Source organism: Bombus affinis, chromosome 8, assembly GCF_024516045.1.
Source record: "Bombus affinis isolate iyBomAffi1 chromosome 8, iyBomAffi1.2, whole genome shotgun sequence".
Classification (NCBI taxonomy): domain Eukaryota; kingdom Metazoa; phylum Arthropoda; class Insecta; order Hymenoptera; family Apidae; genus Bombus; species Bombus affinis.
Window position 1 is genome coordinate 2,523,340 of NC_066351.1, and position 21,499 is coordinate 2,544,838.

At 35.7% G+C, this 21,499-nt stretch overlaps 1 protein-coding gene and 1 long non-coding RNA gene across 4 annotated transcripts in view; one reads left to right on the plus strand and one right to left on the minus strand.

The window, feature by feature from the left end:
* LOC126919391 (uncharacterized) overlaps positions 1-21,499 on the minus strand; it is a 389,648-nt gene that overhangs the window by 66,689 nt on the left and 301,460 nt on the right. For all 3 annotated transcript variants that reach the window (XM_050728585.1, XM_050728582.1, XM_050728584.1), the window contains 3 exons: positions 17,652-18,715; positions 5,036-5,133; positions 3,601-3,719 (listed from right to left, as the gene is read on the minus strand). In XM_050728585.1, the coding sequence (XP_050584542.1) occupies positions 3,601-3,719; positions 5,036-5,133; positions 17,652-18,715 (1,281 nt within the window). The remainder of the gene's footprint in view (positions 1-3,600; positions 3,720-5,035; positions 5,134-17,651; positions 18,716-21,499) is intronic.
* LOC126919481 (uncharacterized) lies at positions 12,292-16,707 on the plus strand. Its single transcript, XR_007711669.1, has 2 exons — positions 12,292-12,853; positions 16,254-16,707. It is a non-coding gene; the product is annotated as an uncharacterized LOC126919481 (long non-coding RNA).

Below are 21,499 nucleotides of genomic sequence, written 5' to 3' on the forward strand. Positions count from 1 at the left end.
GACTCGCATTATTAAAATATCGATGGCAGAGTATCTAGCAGAGAACACTTGGTACTGCGGCACGCGTGGCCTGACGGAGATTGCCTTGAAAACACGCGTGACGATCGCTGTGGACGGAATATACTTTTTCGTTAGACTGAACTCTGTTGATTGATTATTCAAAGCGCAAATCGTAATAAGTTATAGTAATTCTTTTGCACGAGATTAAATGATTCAAGAGCGTTATTTTTTAGTTATTTTTAATTATTTATTATAAACATTGAAATTTATAGTTAACTAGAATTTGGGTAATAAACTAGAAAACAATAAACTAGAAAACTAAATTTAGTAAATATAACACAAGTTAATAATTTAGTTGTGTGTGAAAAATTCAGTGCTTGAGAAAACTAAAAAAACTAGATGTAGAGTTTTCTTACATGTGGTGACCACTTCAACAATAACGAGCCACTATTGGCATTTGTTTACTGCCGTAAGGAATGCATTTATATTTATTTCACACAAACGTAATAGTATTACTTCTGCGTAGGTGTTCGGAAAAATTGGAAAACCCATACATGCGTCCTTAGTCCATGCCGGGCACTTACAGAAAGCGCATATATATGTCCTTAGTCCACGCCGATAGCTTTCGTCAGACACCTATATGCGCCCACAGCACTTAAGAGATATAGAAACTCGACAGACAGAAATCGTAAAGAAAGGTAAAAGTTACACAGAACAAGATGATAAAAGAAGTCTCCGTGAGAACTCTTTCCACAGACATTACTCTTTAGATTTAAGCATTACATTCAACTAGAATTAAACATACTATAAACACATATAATGCAAGTTACAGTACCACGTCAAAATAATTTACTTATAATTCTCAATGAAAATTGATTGTAAAAATTCTACCAAATAAAAAAAAACTCTTTCCCTGGTGCCTGCTAAATTAAGTAGATCGATCTATGGCATCCTTTGCGAAACTATGTTCTATCAGAAAGCCCTATCAATCATCCCCGTACAAATCGTTTCCTGTGAAACTTATTTGATCGAAATGAGTCAACGAGCGTGTCCCATATCGATTTCACCCCGTGTTAGATATTTCTTCCGTATAGATACCCACGAGGGCCAAAAAGATCGTTCCTGGAGCAAGAGAGGTCAAAGAAATTCCAGCGGTACGACAAAACGTCGGGCTTGACGATTTAGGAAGAGCAACAGGGACGCCAGATGGTCGAACGAAGACAGAGAAAAGGGAGGAGAAGGAGTCGTGTAACAATGTCAGTCTATCCGGGTTTGTTCTGCCCTACTTCGTCCTTACGGCGGCTTTTGTTCACCGACCAGGCCCCTCTTCGGATCAGATCAGATTACCGGCCACGAGGCGCTTTAGCCGACGAAATGCGGGTTTCCATTGCACCGAATTGGCGACGTAAGGGGATTGGGACACGCGAAACCTGCTCTGTAACCCTTTGCTCCTTTGTGTGACCCGCTACGTCCCTTTCTTCGTCTCGAATGTCGCTCGGAAACTGAGAACCATTCTTCCGACTCGGTCAAGTTTCTTTCCCTCCCTCGTCCTCTTTCTCCCTCTATCGAAACCCACTAAAGATTACGTAATAATTAACTATAATTTTATAAATTATTTTTGTTTTACGTTTATTAAATTATTATCAATTATATTAATTTAATATCGTAACCATATTAATTTAAATTATTATAAGTTATTACACATTGCAAAATCAGAACAATTTTATAAATACAATTTCTTTAACCACTTGAGCTACCAATAAACTCACGGTCGCGCGTGCTGTGTGCTACAATATAACATGCCTCACCGCGTCTACGAGTGCAATCTTTTAACACTAAAACTACCGATAGTTAACACGAAGCTATTTCTACCAAAAACAGTCAAAATGGCTGGCCTTTAAAAAATACGTAAAATAGAATATTTTTATATTTATTGATTTATTACTTTCTTAAAGAAGAAATCCCATGTTATATAGTACATTTTTGATACGTGATATATAGTTCACACCTCGTGTTATATAGTACATATTAATCCATGTGGGACCATAATCCCTAAATGAGGGTTGACATATTTATAAAATTGTAGAACCAGTTATTTTGACTGATGTGGTATTTATAGTATCAGCATCTAGCGAATTTTCCTGATAACTGATATCATTATGTCGAATGACACGTAGTAAAAATTTAAAAAACGTGTGGGAAGTTGTACAAAACGAAGAAACTGGTTAATTGGGGTTCGATAAACAGATTGCTGGACCCTTTTACATTTTGATTGGTATTGGTATAAGTAGCCTTGGTACAAAATTATTTTCTGTTTGAATACATCAAAAACGAAATAAAATTCATTATATTATTCTTTTAGTTATCGTTGCCAAAGTCATTACATCGTTGCGGAAAGAAATATAACATGAAGTAGGAATTTTAAAATAAAATTGTAAAACCAGTCAATTCCACTCGTGTGGTAGTTCTAATGTTAAGCAACGCCTCAACGCGTTGATAGGATCTTACATAAAGAATTTTACACGGATATGAATATAATAGCCTTTTAAGACTATATAAATAATAAAGGCAATAATAGCCTTTTATTTATTAATAATCTATTCTGAAATATTTCCAAGATATCGATGACTCTATGTAACGTCGTGCACTGTGCAACTGTAGCTCGACAAACGAACGATCTAACTGTTAGCCGACGCGCAGCGCACGTTATTTTTATTTCTGCGACAAATGTCTGGCGATTTTGGAAGAAAAGCATCTGGACGTGCGTGGCACGTCTTTCTAGCGCAAGTGGATAAATTTTATAAAATTGTAAAATCCAGATGGAAGAAGCAGTGACGAAAAAAGTATCGAGCGAGTTTCCTTTCATAATTAAGATGTTAATGAACAAATTTTAATAAGGTACATTGTTTGGTAAAAATTGTAAATGAAATGTTGTCTTGAACGCATTGCCCCTTAATTGGTTAACGTGGATAGGATGCTCTCCTGCAACCCTTCGTTATGAATTGTGGGGTAAAACAAAACAAGACGATGAGAGGAAGAATGCTTTCCTTCATCTTGTTGCTACGAGAATAGAATCGAGCGCACGTGGTTTTGTTTACCTTTACCTTTCGATTGTTTTCTTGGAGATTACATGGCGAATGGATCGGGTAAGTGGATACAGGAAGTACATTGGATGGGGCTCTTTGGATCTTTAGAAGAGTCTTAATTATGTTGCAGTTATTTGGGGAAGATTCATGGAAGAAGATGGGAAGAGCCCTGTGGAGGATTCAACAGGAAGGTTTTATGAAAAGATTTTCCTTTATTGGAAAAGGTGTTTGTGTTTAGAGGAACGGTAGCTTGGCAAAATGGTTGGTTGAGAGTCTCTCTTTTGTTTTATATAATTCAGTATATCATGGGACATGATCATAACATAATATAATAGAATAGAATAGAATAGAATAGATAAAAATATTCTAGTACCTTGTGCCATTTCTTTTTATCAATGTTCTGTTGACAGTACAATTTAACGGCGAATTGTTTCACGCCGTACGCGCGAGAAAGGAAATTATAAAGCAAAACAATGGCGGTTAATCGCAGATACAGTTTCAAAAGATCACTCACCCGTGACGACGACGTTAATCGTTTTAACCAGCGGCGGATGCGTTGCAACTTGACACTTGTATAAGCCGGAATCCCGCGTCGTTGCGTACTGGATTTGTAATCTCCAATTGCTCGGGTATCTGTGAAATCAAAAAATGGAAAACTTCATTCGATCATATATCGTTACGCGATTTTTAGATGTATTCGACTTTTATGGCGTACCTATAAAAGCGAGAAATATCGTGCTACACGACTTTATAGCATTTCGTGACACGGAAATCGATAAAAATAGAAATTTCTATCGATACCAGTAATGAGTTCAATCATATTTTCACTGTCACGAAATCGTAGAAATTCTGTCTTCTTTCTATACGAATGCAAAATATTCTTGTTCTCCTAAAATAGATATCTCACATGACAATTTTTATATTTTCAATGTATACATTTTTCCTCAGTTTGTCGATGCAATTAATTTGATTTTTGTTTATAAAATAATTAATAGCGAAAATGTATAATATAGCTTTTAAAGATCAAATTCTTAGATTTGAATTGAAATTAAAATTTTCAAATACATATTCAATTATAACATTTAGCTATTTTACTAAAATTCCAGTTAACTGTTTAATAAAATGAATCCTGTCGATTCAACACTCTTATCTCAACACGAGCTGCTATTATTATATGGAAAATGGTAAATACTGGAGAAACTCAACGAACTCCTACTATATAAATTTGTTCTTTGACAGGTTCAGATTCAGAGCCGGTGTGACCTTTTGCGGGGTCGAGTTCAAAAATTTTGCGGGGCCTGAATATACATTCAAATCCTACACTTAAATTTTAGGACGAGGAATTATTTATTTATAAATGCTGTTACATATTATACACTATTTATAAGCAGTTTTTTAAACAAATCAAAGTAATACTTTTTCGCCTCCATAATTCGCTTTCAAGAGGCAAAAAATCCAATGAAAGTACAAAATCTGTAATCATGTATGACTTTTGCAAAAGACTATTGATGCAGTTTAATTTCTCTAAAAAGTACATTTGTCTGAAAGTGCCTGGATTTTTTTATCTAAAGTAGTTTCCAGGATATGAGGACTTTATGGAGTTGCACTGAACTTTGATGATTTTTGTCACTCCTTTAAACTGAATCATCGCTACTAAAAAAATGTCTTGCATCTGTCAATGGTATCATCATTCTGTAAAAAGTTAATCAAAATCGATGTTTTTTAATTGGATAATTTTCGTAGACCGCGGGGCCTCTCAAAACGCAGAGCCAGTTTCGGCAAACGCGCAGAACCTGCCTTACGCCGGCCCTGTTCAGACTATGTATATTATCATTTTACCATACTTCATATCTCGTATCGAAATCAATACCAATGTCAATTTTCATGTCCTAACTATCAAGACATCATATCTATCTAAATATCTCTCGTATTTTGTTGATTTCACTTACCGGAAGTTGAGGCTGATCCGCTGATCCGCACTGTACAGGATCCTACCGACCGTGAGTAGTCGAAACGAGTCCTTGCTTGGCTGCTGCACCCACGTCACCTGAATCGCGACGCAGGAAATATCTTTCGTTATTGCCTCATAAATCACGGATTTCTCAGTAAAGGAATAGCCCGGTTTTCCCGAGAGAAAAAGAAGCTTCGCATTGTTTCTAACAGACAGCCGTGGAATTAAGCGGAATCTCGTCGAAAGTTAATCATTTCGCGACAAGGAATCGGGAAGCCCCTTCTCTCCTGAGAGCTGAATCGTTCGCGAATGAATACGCTGTGCAATTTCACGCTAAGCGTTCGAGAAAGACCGGCTTACGATTCTCGTTCCCTTCGCCCGTCTTTTCAACGAACCTTCTGCGACACGACTATCTTTTTTGTTTCATTTATCTATCCCCTAACTGGGAACTCTGTTTTATATTGTACGTGACGAGTGTCATAATGCAGGAATACGAAAACCTGATGAAGCGTTATCGAGTTTGACGAGTAATTGTTTAAGTTTAAGCAGAATTTTTTAATTCAATTATCCCACACTTCGGTCGATCGAAATCAAATATTCACGTCTTACTAATTAACACATTGTTGATCGGTCAAGAGTTAGCACTTTGACAGGCTAAAGGGAAATCAAAGCGTTTAATAATTTTACATGAGCATCATTTGTTTAATTTCTTATTTTGTTATTTTTCGCAGTTGTAAATAATCATCGTAGTCTACCTTCGGCTGGATGGACAACAAATCTACGAATAAGTAACTATGATTGTTATTAACATAAAAAGAGGACATTCTAATTAACTTTAAATGCCTGTCTTTTAGTTTAGTTCCATTACCAATATATGTACCCTTTAAACACAGACACCTCAAATTATTTTTCTAGAAAATCAATAGAGTATCGATATATTAATTTTTAACAATCACGTTATTTGTACTCGAGTTAGTAATTCTACATTACAGTTACGAAACTGCTGCTAAATAATTTTCTTTATTACATATTATGTTACTGCTAATGGGCGATTTTGTATAAATTTGGAAAGTTTAAAACGAATTACGAATATCATCTCACAGTTAGACGAAGATTGAAATAGATTAACATTTTGACGGCCACGCCAAAATCATATGTTTCGCTCAGAACGCCACGTGAATATTTTTATTATTCAAAGCATATAATGGTAAAATAATAATAAATTGATGATGTAAGACAACATTCTTCCCCAATGGACCGTTTATCTTATTGGTGGTCACGGGTGACCACCGTGGCGCGTTGGTAACAGTTGATAGCGACATATTATAACAAGGCTTCGTTTATTTCAACAAGCTATTCGCATTTGTTATTTCGTCGTAAGCAAAACGTGCAGAATATATTGTTGAAACGTGTACAAGATATTAGTAAACAGTATTTGCTCATTCTATATATAATGGTAGGGTATGTTTACACTTCTAACTTCAATTATATGATTACAAAGCAGCATTTACGATTATTTTCTAAGCTGTGTTTATAATAACATTCGTAGATTACTCCTCAAAGATATGGATACAAACACAGTGCACCGTTAGATGCAAGATTTGTTCTCATTTTTTTTTATTGATGTTCTAATAAAAATGTTTAATTGTTCAATGGCGCACTTTTTATTTCAAATTTTATCTTCTATTTATCGGTTATATTCAAAATGCCCTAACTGTCAATTTTCATACAATTTTTATAATTGTAAGAAGTTCAAGCACTCCGGTCACCAGTGACCACCGTGGCGTCACAGGAGAAACCGTGACTGGTCATATATGACTAACGTGGCAGTCAAAGTGTTAAGCTAGACTATACATACGACTAGATTTCGTTTTCCCGTATCGTGGGAGATTAAGAATCGATATAAGAAGCCCCCATCTTTTTAAATTGTAACAATTATGATATAATATGTGTATAATATGAGATTATATATTATGAGATTGGTATAATATGAGATACAGCTATTATGATCTACGTAACAAAACATAAAAGCTGAAAGTAAAATAAAGGGTAAAATAAAAGTCAATGTAGTAAGCCCTGAAAAGATCAAAAATTAAAAAAAAAACGCAAATATGTAAGTACAAATGTATTATAAATATGTAAATATGTATAAATACTATTATAAATATGTAAATATGTAAATATGTATAAATATGTATATGTATAAATATGTATATAGCTTTGCTCACATTATTAAAAGCTATGTTTAGGTCGGTAGTAAGCATAAAAAATAGATTGTGGTTTTTTATGTGGTTATGATAAATACAAATATACATAAACGTGCAAAGTATGCAAAATATTTAAAGATGTACCAAATATAGAAACGAAGAATTTTATAAAAGTATGATTTTGTAAAACCCTTAACGCTCCGACTTTTAACACATTGTTGACCGGTCACGAGTTAACTGGTGTTTTCATGGCCAAACGTTGCCAACCAGCCACGAGTAAACTTCTGATGCGTTTTTCTTTCGTATCAGCGTCGTTTTCTCAGTGCGCTGTTAGAGATGATACAGTGCAATTGTTGATCAGTATACCTCAAGCTGTGTCTCTCGCTCATAAGACCCGCCAAGTTGCGTGCTTTGTCATAAAAAAAATGTCAACGATGACGGAACGTACCAATGAAGAATCTTTCAATGAATTATACGTGGATGTTTTATCTGATTGTTCAAGTGATTATGAATCAAATTATGGTGACTTGGAAAATAATACTATATCAGAAGATAGTAAATCAGATATTATGCCACCAAAATATTAAAAGAGGAATAAAATAGAATCAGATAGTGACGACGAATTGAAGGAAGAATGGGACATGATATCATACCAAACTTACAGAATTATTTAAATATTCCTGGTGCAACTATTGAACTTGGTGATGCGTCGACTATCAGTGAGGTAACGGCTTTATCCTTTGACAGCGGTTTTTTTTATTTAGTCGTTACGCAAACCAATTTGTACCATTCTCAAATGAAAGAGTTATATAAAATCTCTGCAAAAACGGTACCATGGACGGAAGTTACCACTAATGAAATAAAGAAGTTTCTTGGATTACTGATATTGGTGGGCCAAACCAGAAAATCTCGTAGATGACTGTTACACTGTTTATCATACGAAAAAGAAATATTAAAAGTTGAATAATAAATAAAATTTATTAAAATTTATTTATATTGTTTTACCTTCACATCCAATTACGAAATAATAGCCGATGACATGAGATAAATTCTCAGAAAAATTGCCGGTCAACAATGTGTTAACTGCTGAATTTAGTTTTAGAAATCTTTCTTGGGGTAAGATCATGGAGTGCATAAATAAATACAAGCAACGACAAGTATTCACGTCGAATGCACCGAAATAAAGTTTTTGTTTGACGTGTATACTCGTCAAACGCAGTTACCTGGTTAATTGGTTAAATACAAATATTGACAAAATTAAAATATTTAAGTTCACAAAGTTAAACTCAAATATTATAATTAAATAATTGGTGAAACTGTAGAAACACTGGCCACCCTCCAATTTCGATGATCTTTGAATATGCTGTAGAAGTCGATATTTTTAACAACTTTTTTCTATATATATAAGGCCTGAATACGCTTAGTTTCCGAGATATTTTCGCGGAAAACTGCCGATACCACTACACTGGTTTAAAATATGAATTTCTACAACATATCCAATATTCGTCGAAGTCGTAGAGTAGGCAGTGTTTCTATAGATTCATTAAATAATTTCAAGGAACTTGCAAATTTTTTCGGTTTGTTTTTAGATTTAAATAAACCTAACAATAGGGATTTTTAGTTCAAGTATCACAATTTAGCTAGCCAAACATATTTAATTGGTCGGATATAAACGCTGAAATACAAATTTTCAAATTGATATTTTAGCTGTGTTAGTGTCACGTCTTCTATAGAAATAACATCCATCGGATCTATTGATAGCAACTAGATTAGGTTTGGCAACGAATTTTAGCAGTTACGGTGAGTGTTACGTGTGTAGTTTAAGTGCTCTTATCTGATTGTTTCTATCAAATTGATTTTTAGTCCTTTCGTTTCGGCAGTCCAGTTCACCGAAGTTCTATCACTGAACGGAAACGCGCGCCAGAAATACATACAGTGTACGTGGTTGCTGTATAAACGTTTTCCTAAGTCTTAAATAACAATAATTCTTGTAAGAACCGTATATGAAATATCATTTCACTGTCACAAATGGATTTAATAGATTTTTCTGTATGAAACAGTATACGATCATTTGAATGTTTGAAATATATTGCATGAAACGTTTTGATGTTGTTTCAACAATGCGTAACCTTAGAAGTGATTAATCCAATATGTCAATAAAATCAACAGAAAATGTTTTGCCGATAACGAAAAAATATATTAATGACTGCAGACAGCACTTGTATACGTATCATTTGGATGCCGGATATATGGAGTGTTGGATATATGGGATTCGTCGCGTGATCGCCGCCTATATACGGCGCTCGTACCCATAGGTTGTTCAGCGTGATTCGGCTAAATTTCCTGTGGGGCCCAAATTCGACCGCCGGTACCCGGAACGTAAATAGAGCGACAAGCGGGAATTCATTGTTTATCGCCTACGGTTCATTGTAAAGAAAAGATTATTTAGTTCTGAAATGGAGAAAGCGATAAAGTTTTCCGGCTGGAGTATTCCGAGGGATCTCATGGCAGATATCTCAGATCTTTCATTTAGTCGAGAAACATACTTGTGAGACGTACATCAGTGATTTTTTCATCCTCAAAATGTTCAGTAAACAGTGTGAAAATATATTTGAAAGTAAGGAGAGTAGTGATGACAAAGTCTACAACTATTGTTCAAAGTGCCCAATATCACCCCAAATGTGTTTGGAATGTTTTAAAAAATACCATGCGATATAGCATAATGTAATATTTTATCCAGAATATAAATTAATAAAAAGTATGGTATAATGTGTTTTTAATATTTTTATGTTGTATATCCTATATATGATATCCTATATTTAATTAACTCGATCAAGAAGAGCGTCATCCACACTTGGGTGACGAGGCCCGGAGGCGTCACATAGATATGGGTGACTCGGCGACGAACGTGATAAGCGGCGCTCGAAGCGAAAGAGTTAAGAAATATGCACGTGTGGCTGACGACCCGGTGTCATGGTGTCTCGCGGCGTGTGTAGCATGATAAGCAAACCTTAGAATCATCTAGCCACGGGGAAAGTGACTCAGCACGTACCCCAGAAACAGGAAAGAGAAAAGTCACCTCGACAAGACCTTTTACATATACATTTCGATATAAAATGTTTCAATTCAATCTGTTAGATTGAAATGTTAAAATTAAATAATGTCAATTTTCAAACGGTAAGGTTTCAAGCGTAAAAACATTTTTACCATTTTTTCGAACATGGACTCGCGTTACCTTTTTCGTAAATACCAAACGTCTCACTCTTTTATGGACCATTGCCCATAGTCCATTGTAAAATAATAACATTGACGATGGGGTTTTCCTTTTGAAAGAGATACGATTTTATGGTACCGCGTATGGCTGAGCCAATCGATCAAATAACAACGCCCCGTTGACATCGCGCCAAACGTGCCCAGTCAATCACACTCGATAATCGGTTCGTGGCTATCATTCCCGGTTTACATTTACGTGAAAACGCGGTAAAATTATACGTCATTAAACGAACAACGTTTTATGCAAATGTCCTATGGAATTCAAACGGGATTTGTTAATTAATCAATTGCAAACGAGCTTAAATAGCGCTCAGGAGATACAATAAACTACGCGATAGTCACATGCGACCGTTTCCGATTGCGGAATTCATAATGAATATGGAGTTTCCGAGGGTTTCACAAATCTTCAGGTTCAAAGAAAAGTGTTCGACACTTCTACGTAACGCGATTTATTCTAACTTGATGTTATGAATGGTTATTGCACCCAAGGCAAATCATAAGTGACTCTTGGATGATTTATATTTAACAGAATTATAGCAGATGATGTTTTGACAAGGTAGACCAGGTATGTAAATATGAAACCGGAATTTTTGTATAGAAAATACACGTTTATTGTATGAAAATGATTAAAAATATTTTATTCGAAGTATTGCCCATCGCTGGTTATACATTTTTCCCACCTGTCTGGTAATTGGTGGATGCCACGCCAAAAAAACTGTCGCTCTTTTGAGGCAAACCAGTCATCGAGCCATTTTCGTACATTTTCGTAAGAAGTGAAGTGCTGGTCAGAAAGTGCGTGTCCCATCGATGCAAATAAATAGTAATCAGACGGAGCCAAGTCTGGTGAGAAAGGCGCGTGCGAAAGTATTTCCCAACTGAACGCCTCAATCGTTTCCTTGATCGGTTTTGCTGTATGTGATGGTGCATTATCATGAAGCAAAATTACTTTGTGTTGCCTTTTTTGATATTCTCGTCGTTTTTCACGCAAAGCTTGATTCAAATCGATCATTTGTTGTCGGTAGCGCTCAGTATTAACGGTTTCGCCAGGTTTTAACAGCTCATAATAGATCACGTTCCACGTTCCACGTTCTTCGTTCCTCACGTCAAAATTGCCACTTCTGAATTTTTTAAACCACTCAAAGCACTGTGATTTACCAAGAGCATGCTCACCGTAAGCTTCGACAAGCATTCGATGCGATTCTGCAGCAGTTTTCTTCAAATGGTAACAGAAAATCAATGCTGTCCGCAAATCGTAGTTTCCAGGCACAAAATTCGACATGTTCAACGCTATTACAAACTATGCTGTTGTATGAAACTTGTATTGTTCTGAGACGAAAATGTTTGTGAGATGTCAACAAAGACTTTTGGCATCAATGACGCAGTTTAGTGATAACTACATTATTAGCTGAGGCCATCTATAGGCAAATTCCGGTTTCATATTTACAGACCTCATATTGTAAATTGGACTAGCTAATTGATATGTTTTTTCCATTCATCTCCGCTTATTCTGAATTAAGTTATAGAGACAAAAGATTTACTCTTTGATTAAGTAAAAGTGAAGTGCCTAGAGCGTTTGGAAGAAATTTTTATTTATAAATTTATGGTAAGGACAATAACTCTTTTTCAATTATCAAACCGCTGTTCGAACATCTATGGAATGGATGTGAGAAAAAGAAATATTTTCAGGAGCAGACACGAGCTGAATTAATATTACTTTTCAGCATGAATAAATTCTACTGCAGTTAGAAATATTACAGGACATTGATTATCTTATTTGATATATAACTGCGAAATATAGCCTACAAATTATATTTTGTCAATTTACTGACATTATTAATACGATAAATTTGTAGCGGTACATGAGCTAGAGGACAATTCAAATCATGTTGTTGTTTTGCCTCGTATCGTTATGCCTCAATATCGTTAGGATATATAATGTAAAAATAAATAAACTCCGGGCAAAACAATGTCGCCGCTACGTGCAAGCGTTGAACAAAGACGAATTTGAATTTTCCGACTTTCCCCCGACCAATATAAATAAACGGACGCGATCGTAAGAGTTACCAGTTCAGTTATCTATCAGTTATCAGTTAGTCGCGCGAATCAGTATCTACGAGTATCTATCGCGTATCGATCAGTTATCAATTAGTTATTAGCGATCTTACGAGCGATTTACATTGTCTTTAGCGAATCCGTACGAGCGTCTCAGCGAATAGTCTCTGTATATTTATTTATTTATTATCTTAAATATACTTGACGGTTTCAACAACGAGCAATCTTGACTTATAAATCTCACGATCAATCATCCTCTACACAAGGCCTCTACAAATTATCGTGTAAAATATTCCTGGCCATTTTTTTTTTTTTAATTATTTAATTTGTACTTTACAATTTGGCCAGCTGGACATTTGGTAAATTTTTCTAACTTAATTGTTAAATAACATGTGGATGGCTATCCTCATCTTCGAGTTTGACTATTTTATTTCTTTAGTGAGGTCAGTGGGGTGCTTTCTTTTTAGTCTTTGACCATTTCATTCATATTGTCATTAGATCCACACTGGTTTGAATATCGCACAAATTCACTCGATATTTTCCTGTCGTATCGATAGGCAATGCTTCTTTTCGCTGTTGGCTGTTATTGTCGTCGGAATCGGCTTTGAAATACGTATTCTGTGGAATATGAATTCATCTAAGATCTTGAGCGACTGTTTCTCTCCTTTTCCATCCCTCCATTTTCCTTTCTGTTTAATCTTCTCGTTTTCGCTTTGCTTGCTTTTTCCTCAGCTGATTACGATGCGAAAAGTTGTTTACATTTTATGACCAGTTACACCGCGAAGATACAAACGAATCATGTTTGCAATTGTAATCGTTCTCGCTCACAGCTACATTTTCCAATCGTTTCCTGATCAAACGACACTTTTAGAGATGTTTTGAGACACTTGTAGAGATTAAGAACGAAAGATTTCTTTGAGTTCTGAAATATGTAATTGAGTTATTACTTTAACACACATGAGGAGCTTCGTATCTTTGAAATTCGAGTTTGAGAGGTCAAATCTATATAACTCATTCATTTACAAGTTTATAAACATTTATAGATATCAAATTGTATTCTTTGTCAAATATCAACCACATTAAAGAAATCCGGTTAAAGTTTTACTTGAAAAAATCAAATTTCATATGCACCAACCTAACATTAAAACTATCCAGTTTCACGAAATTTCTTGAGAAACATTAGCGAAAAATATTCAGGATGTAAAGGTCTTTGCAATATGAAATTCCGAGTCGTTCAAGACTTTTTAGACTTCTTGAAGTCAAAAACTTTCTACGTTTTCTAGGACACCGGAAGTGCTCCCGACTACTCGATAAAAATTCTAGAACGAAATAGATAGGATACTGTTTCAAGAATGTCTTTCCAAGAAGAATACGCTAACATATATTTTAATAATCGTGAAATAGTTGTTCTTGAAGGATAGCAAGAATTATAGTCTGGCTTTCTATTATTATTTTGTTTTTGTGCCTGTATGAATCTCTATAACACTTTCTAATCTAACATAGTGGAACAAATTCGAATAGCTGTGATCGTAACATACGATCGTAATCCGTTATCGTTGCTCTATATTCCAAATTCTATTTTCGGTACATCCCCAATTTTGAAAATCGGTCACCCATTAAAAACGAGCGTTGGATTAATGCAACATTTCACTATACCAACTTCGGAAAAGGAGGAAAATATTTATGTTTGAGCATGTATACATATTTTTAATTTTTTTTTTTTTTTTATGTATGTTTGATAATTTCTCCGAAACGGTTTGACCAACCGGGATGATTTATTATGCATGTTACAGGCTATGTTTTCCGGTTGGTCCGGTTAAAAAGAATTTTTCGATTTGGTCCTCGTAAACAATTTTTTTTTTTTTAACTAATATTCTCCCACCGATCTTGTGTATGTTCGGTGATTTCTTCGAAACCGCTTGACCAATCAAAACCATTCATTCCTTTTGCATATCGTAGGGCATGTTATCCCGCTGATCCATTTACAATATTTTATTGCGTTTGCTTCTTGTAAACTATTTTGTTGCAAAATTCCAATTTTTATATACGTTTATCGATTATTCAGAATTGGATTGAGCTATCAGAATGAGACCTTTTGCATCTTCCAGGAGTAGTCTACTGCTCGGTTCCGTTTGCAAAATTTCTCAAATTCAAGTTTATTGTTAACTATTCGCAATTGCATAGAATTTGTTGTTCAACAGTTTCATTTAATTTAGTGATTCCTCTGTGAATGTTGGACTGATATCGATATGATTACAAAGCAGCAGCCTGGGCGAGTGCTTTGAAATTGCGCTTCTCAGTATAATCTTCAACTCGTGTTTACATAGCAGGAAACGTCGTTCTGTGGGTTCATTTCAACCATAAGCCTACTTCCTTTGCAAAATGATATATGACGTACTATTAAGTTATAAAAATGTCCTTCTCTATCACTGATCAAAGTATTAGGTTGTCCGAAAAGTGTCTTTCTTTCGCAAACGTGTTTTTTACAACAGTGTACCTTCATACAAACGTGAAACCAAGTCTGTGAAATCTCACGGTGTTTATCTCAACAGAACAAAATAGATCGTACGTAATTCGACAAAATAATATAAACCAAAAAACCTTATGCCTTTATTACTTCCTGATAAAACGAAAGAAACTTTTCGGACAACCTAATATAATATCGATGGTGTCACGGGAGAATTCGACTACCTATGCGATAAAACAGCAAATTCCAAGCGCCTTATCATGAATGACCACCGAGGTAGTGTCCGGTCTCTCTGCCCGTTTCCATGGACATATGACAAGTGCAACCAAGGTCTTTTCCCACTCCCGCGGATAAAAGAATATAAATACTACCCCCAAAATCGTCCAAGTCAGTCTTAATCAGTCCGAGCCAGCCCAAATTACTGTACAAATTGAGTAAAAATAAAAGAACGTGACATTTTAATCACTTGTTCCATATTCTTTTCGTGACAATGGCAAAGTACAGATGGTTTATTCTTTATTCGCATGCGCATACAGCCCATATAATGTTTTAATAATTAATAATAATTAAGAATTGGAATAAGTGATAAATAAATAGGAATAAATGACCGCCTTATTAATGGCAATGAAAATCATTTTACAATGACCCTGTAACATCGGTCGCTTCAATAGAAAATGTGAAATAAAGGATTTTTTGTCACAAAAATATATCCGATTTCGAAAAGCGCTGAAAGATATGAAGTAATTTTTATTTCATTTGTTCTTTATTGTTTGATTATTTTATATCAGGCATATTGTATCGCAACCTTCTTGAAGACTGTGCAAAATTCTAAATACGACTAATATTTAGGCTATTTCCATTTTTAACTGCATACCATTAGAAATTGTAATTGTGATTTATGTAGCAATCTTCTGTGGAGTATTTATTATTATACATTTATTTTATCTTAACAAAACAACATGTGAATTATTTCAATTACTTCAATTGCAACATGCATTTTGCATGAAATTCCGATATTTTACTTCAACAGCATTATGTTTACCAATTTATATGCACTATTTTATCACTTGATCTTTATTGGCTTAACGAACTAGAGAAATAAAAAGGACAAACCACGAGGAAAATTCTAACGAGTAGAACATTTCTACCTGCGTTCTAGGTATAATGATATTTTCCCCTTCATTCGATTTTATAATTGTATGCAACGAATGTTATAGAGCTGTGAAAGGGAAATTTAGCTAACGGAAAGGCACGAAATCGATCCACGTTCTCGCCACTCCATCTCGCTTCATCATCGCGGGACCTTTTTATCGTGCGACACGGAGATCATAAAAATATAACAAGACCGTTGCAGCCGGTTTTTCATCATGACATCGCCCATCCTATTTCGCAAGTTGCATCAGCAGCCACCGCTACGGTCGCCGTCTCGTAAAAGCAACGGAATAATAAAGGTACCCCAAAGGGCAACGACAGTGACAGAGAGACGTGAAATAGATAAATTCTCGCTACGACAAAGCGGAACATTTCGTACTCTGGTTTACTAGCAAAATGAAAAAGAGAAGCAACTAAAAAGATCCGCGAATCGACGATCGAATTTTCTAATGTTCTAACGTTCTACGTGAAAGCGAATATGATCAAATGTTTTTATATGAAATAAAAAAATTCATACAACTTTCTATTTTTTTCTATTTGTCAGTTTAAATATTTTTTATATCTTCGCTGAAATATCACTTCATACCGTGCGGCGATAAAGATAAATCAACGTTTTCCCTTGTTTATCGTATTTCCTCCTCAAGTTTCTTTCTTCATGAAACGTCAAATATATGTATGTATATGTGATACTTATAAAGAAGAAAGGGGAGAATGAAAGGCAAAATGAAAAGGGAAAAAACAAATTTTACGTATGTACGTCTTTACGGAAAAAGCATCTCATCACGGGATAATAAAAAGAAATCAATGACTCCCTTGTTTATCGTGTTTCTCCTGTTTGTAACAAAATATATACAGTCTATCTAAAAAGTAACGGGACATATTGTTTTAATTCATTGGTTCAAACATTCAATATGCATGAAGATTTAAACATTAATTTTATTCAAGCTCTGATTTTGCAACATCGATATAACATTATAAACGGTCGAGTAATAAATGAATAGATTTTTAGGGATATATTTTTGAAGTGAACTTGAGAATATCCTTGCCATATCATGTCTGTTTGTACGGTTGCAATGTTTTCTTTACGAGTTATTCGTTGGAATTTTGAATATACGAAGTGATTATAGAGACTCGAATCAGACGAAACAATGATACTTGTTTTTTATCAAAAAATTCATATACAATTACTAGAATGAGCAAGTACATTATCACATAAAAGAAATTAGACAGGCTAACAGGACTATCCGTTTAATTGATAATACCTAGATGGCAAGTAATGTTTGATGCTCATAAAACATACTTTGATATGCAAATGCAGCCTCAAGATATTAATAAAAATATTGCTATCTAGCAATTACACAACAATTTATAAGAAATATGAAGCCATTATTTTTCAGATAAACTGTATTTGTATAACCACGAAAAAGAAGGCGGAAAGCAGAAGACAGAGAAAGAGAAATTACCTCCTTGTTACCAAGCATGCCGATTTTGCAGTCGAGCAGCATAGTGCTGCCTATTCTGGCAGTGATGTTTATCTCCTGATCGCCGTCTTCGAAGTAAGGCCCGAACTTGCCAAATGCGCTGTCGACGCTGGGTAGAACAAACTTCCTACCGGGCAAGGGTCGCTGAGTGCTGCTAGGGTTAAGCTGATCGGGCTCCATCTCGGTTTTGATCGACGGTTTAATCTCGTAAAACGCCTTCGTCGACTTACCACCCGCCAACAGCAGGTTGTTCATCGGCCTGGATTGATCCTTTCTTGACTCCATGACGTTTCTTGGGTGTTCGTTATCCTGTTGTCGCTTGTCCGCGTCTTCTGCTTCTTTGTCGATTGCAGGTACTTGGAACGAGATCGCTCTGATGTCCTCGACGTTCTTCTGCTCGATCGGTTTCACCTCCGTGACGATGGTCTCACGGATTGACACGGTTGTAAACCTAATCGAGTTTTCTCTGCGAGATTTGTCCACGTTAGAACCATCTATTAACTCGTTCTCGTGCTCTACCACGTTCGACAGATCCTCATCGTCTACCTGCACGCCGTGCAAGTAGTCGTCATTCTTGGAACCAGGCGACCGGATCTCCAAAGGAACGATACTTGACGCGATTTCTGCTCGATTCGGTCGAGTCGACGAGACGAAATCATTGTTCGCGTGTTCTACTTTATTTTCAGAACTGTTGCGTTCTGCCGGCTTTGCGTCTGATCCCAATGGATTGTACTGTGGCTCGTGAAAATCGTTCTGTGACACTGTGACGGATAACAGGTTACTTTGATCCCTTTGCAATTCCGCGACGCTACCTTCGTCCATTCGCGACACGTTCACGAGGTTCTCGTGATCGGCGAGAAAGCTGTGGATAGTTTTGGTTACTGGAGTTTCGTTGTTAGTATCGTTGACGTGCACTCGAAACACGACCGCGGTTAGATCGCTGGCGACGGTCTGGTTCGCGATCCTTTCGTCCTCCTGGATACGATGGCCCTCCTCGTCCACTCCGAAATGATTGATGCTGGGCTCGATGGCGCCGCTGTCCGCTTCTGCGACAAAGAAGTGAACCAGACAAGTTACACTAGAGAGTCGTTTCGTTTCCGGAAATGGGAAAAGGGAGAGGGAGAGGGTAATTCTTGTAACATTTGATACATTTCTTGAAACATTTCCTATGTCGGTTACTACTGAACGATTGACGAAGAGAGTAGAAGGTCGGAGGGTGGAAGAAGAAATATTAGGTTGTCCGAAAAGTGTTTTTCTTTTATAGACCCGTCTTTTACAACAGCGCATTTCTATACAAATATAAAACCTTATCTGTCGAACGTTGCGTTCTTTATTTTGATAGAACAAAGTGGATCATACGAAATTCGGTAAAATAATATAAAACGAAAAATGTTGTGCATCCATTATTTCTTTATAAAATGAAAAAAACTTTTTGGACGACCTAATATATAAATATCTTTAAACGAACGCATGATAAAATTTGTCAATGAAGTTGTTATATTTTTGCCACATGTTAGCCACATATATTTTTCGTATTACGTATATTATATATATATCGTATTATTCGTATATGTATATATATTTTTCTAGGCGAGTAGAAAGAAGGGAACTGAGACCGCTGGGAGAAAATGTGTTGTTATGAAAAGAAGACTATGTATTTGTGAATATACTTTGGAATAAAATACAAGAATTTTAATGTAGTAAAGAGATTAATCTAATTCATCGATAAACAAAGGTGCAAAACTTTCATCCATGACTCTAACATCGATAGCGTCCACGGTGCTGATGTTTCGTCGTGATGATGTATAAACAAATTAATCGTTAAAATCGAATGCATACGATTAGCGGTAGACTGGTTCATCGTTGTAATAGAATGTTGTAATCTTTATCTTGAGAAAACAAAATGGATCATACGTAATTCGATAAAATAATATGAAACGAAAAATGGGCATCCATTATTTCCTTATAAAACAAAAGAAACTTTTCGGACGATCTAATATGAATGTTAGACGCATGGTACGAGGGTCTTCATGTTATTGAGCTACGTTTTTTAGATTTATTTTTGAATAAGTACGTAGCAGCACTCGACAACAAAGAACTTTCCAACGGTTTCGTCGGTACAAAGTATATAATCGTAGACAGACTGTTTACGAGAAACTGACGAAACATAAGGAAGGCTGCGACGAAGTGTAAGTGCCGACAGGCCTAATGGGCCATCGATATCCCTACGTTTCTTTCGTCAAATACTCGGAAGCGTTTCAAAATAAACGAAAGTAAGTCCAGTCATATAACCTTCATGCTGCGAAAACAATCCTACCCAAAGGTGATCATAAATAATATTCCAATTCCAAACAAAGATTCAGTCAGATATCTGGGCATGATTTTGGACAGAAGAATGACATGGAAACAACGACACATCGTAGATAAATCCCAATAACTTAAATCAAAATTAAAAAGATTCTGCTGGCTCATTGGCAGACGCTCCAACTTAAGCGTGCAGAGTCAAATAATCCTATATAAACTCTTAGAGTGCTATGGACGCATATATGCATCTGGCGGAAGCTATCGGTGTGGACTAAGGACACATATATGCGTTTTCTGTAAGTGCCCGGCATGGACTAAGGACACATATATGCGTTTGTCAATTTTTCCGGACACCTACGCAGAAGTAATACTATTACGTTTGTGCGAGATAAATATAAATGCATTCCTTAGTAACAGCAGTAAACAAATGCCAATAATGCATCGTTATAACAGTTGTCTACCTGTTTCGCGGACAGTCGCATCTAATTATCAAGAAGAAAATGTGTTGTTTGTGTGAAAAATAAGAGAATGCAGAAAATGCGATGTCGGATTATGTATCGATAATTGTTTTGAAATTTCTCACACACAACTGAATTATTTTAACTTGTGTTATATTTACTAAATTTAGTTTTCTAGTTTATTATCCAAATTCTAGTTTATTGTAAATTTCAATGTTTGTAATAAATAATTAATACTAAAAAATAACGCTCTTGAATCATTTAATCTCGTGCAAAAGAATTACTATAACTTATTACGATTTGCGCTTTGAATAATCAGTCAACAGAGTTCAGTCTAGCGAAAAAGTACTCCGTCCATAGCGATCGTCAGCGCTGGCCGCACGCCGTCCGTACGGACTGCATAGGCCACGAGTATTCAGCACTCTAAGGGTTAAAACCTGTTTGGACCTATGGAATCCAACTATGGGGAACAGCGAGTAATTCCAACATAGAAATTCTTCAACGATTGCAATCGAAAACTCTGAGATCCTTAATAGATACAGCTTGGTATGTTACTAACGAAACAATACATCGCGACACTAAGATACTCACAGTTAAAGAAGAAATATCCAAATTGAGTAACAAATATAACATAAGAGTTAACAACCACCAAAACCCTCTAGTTATTTAATTACTTGACACGACGGATCAGATCCGCAGGCTAAAAAGACATTACCCTTTAGGTTTAAACATTAGATTCAGCTAGAATCAAACGATAATCACCTACTATACACGATATAGTACCACGCCAGAATAATTTACTTATAATTCTCAATGACAATTGATTGTAAAATTCTCCCAAATAAAAAAAAAAAAAAATGAAGAAGGTTACGTGCCTAGTGGGGATATTGAGAGGCGACAAAAAAGAAACGAAATGGATCAAGAGAAGAGTTGAGTTGTAACCAAGAAGCGTGATTGAACAGTCGGAATCGAGAATTGTTAATAAATATATTTAAAAAAAAAATGCGGAGTATTTCTTTGGCACCCTACACGTCCTACTAAACTACCTCAAGTATCTAAAAGAATCGA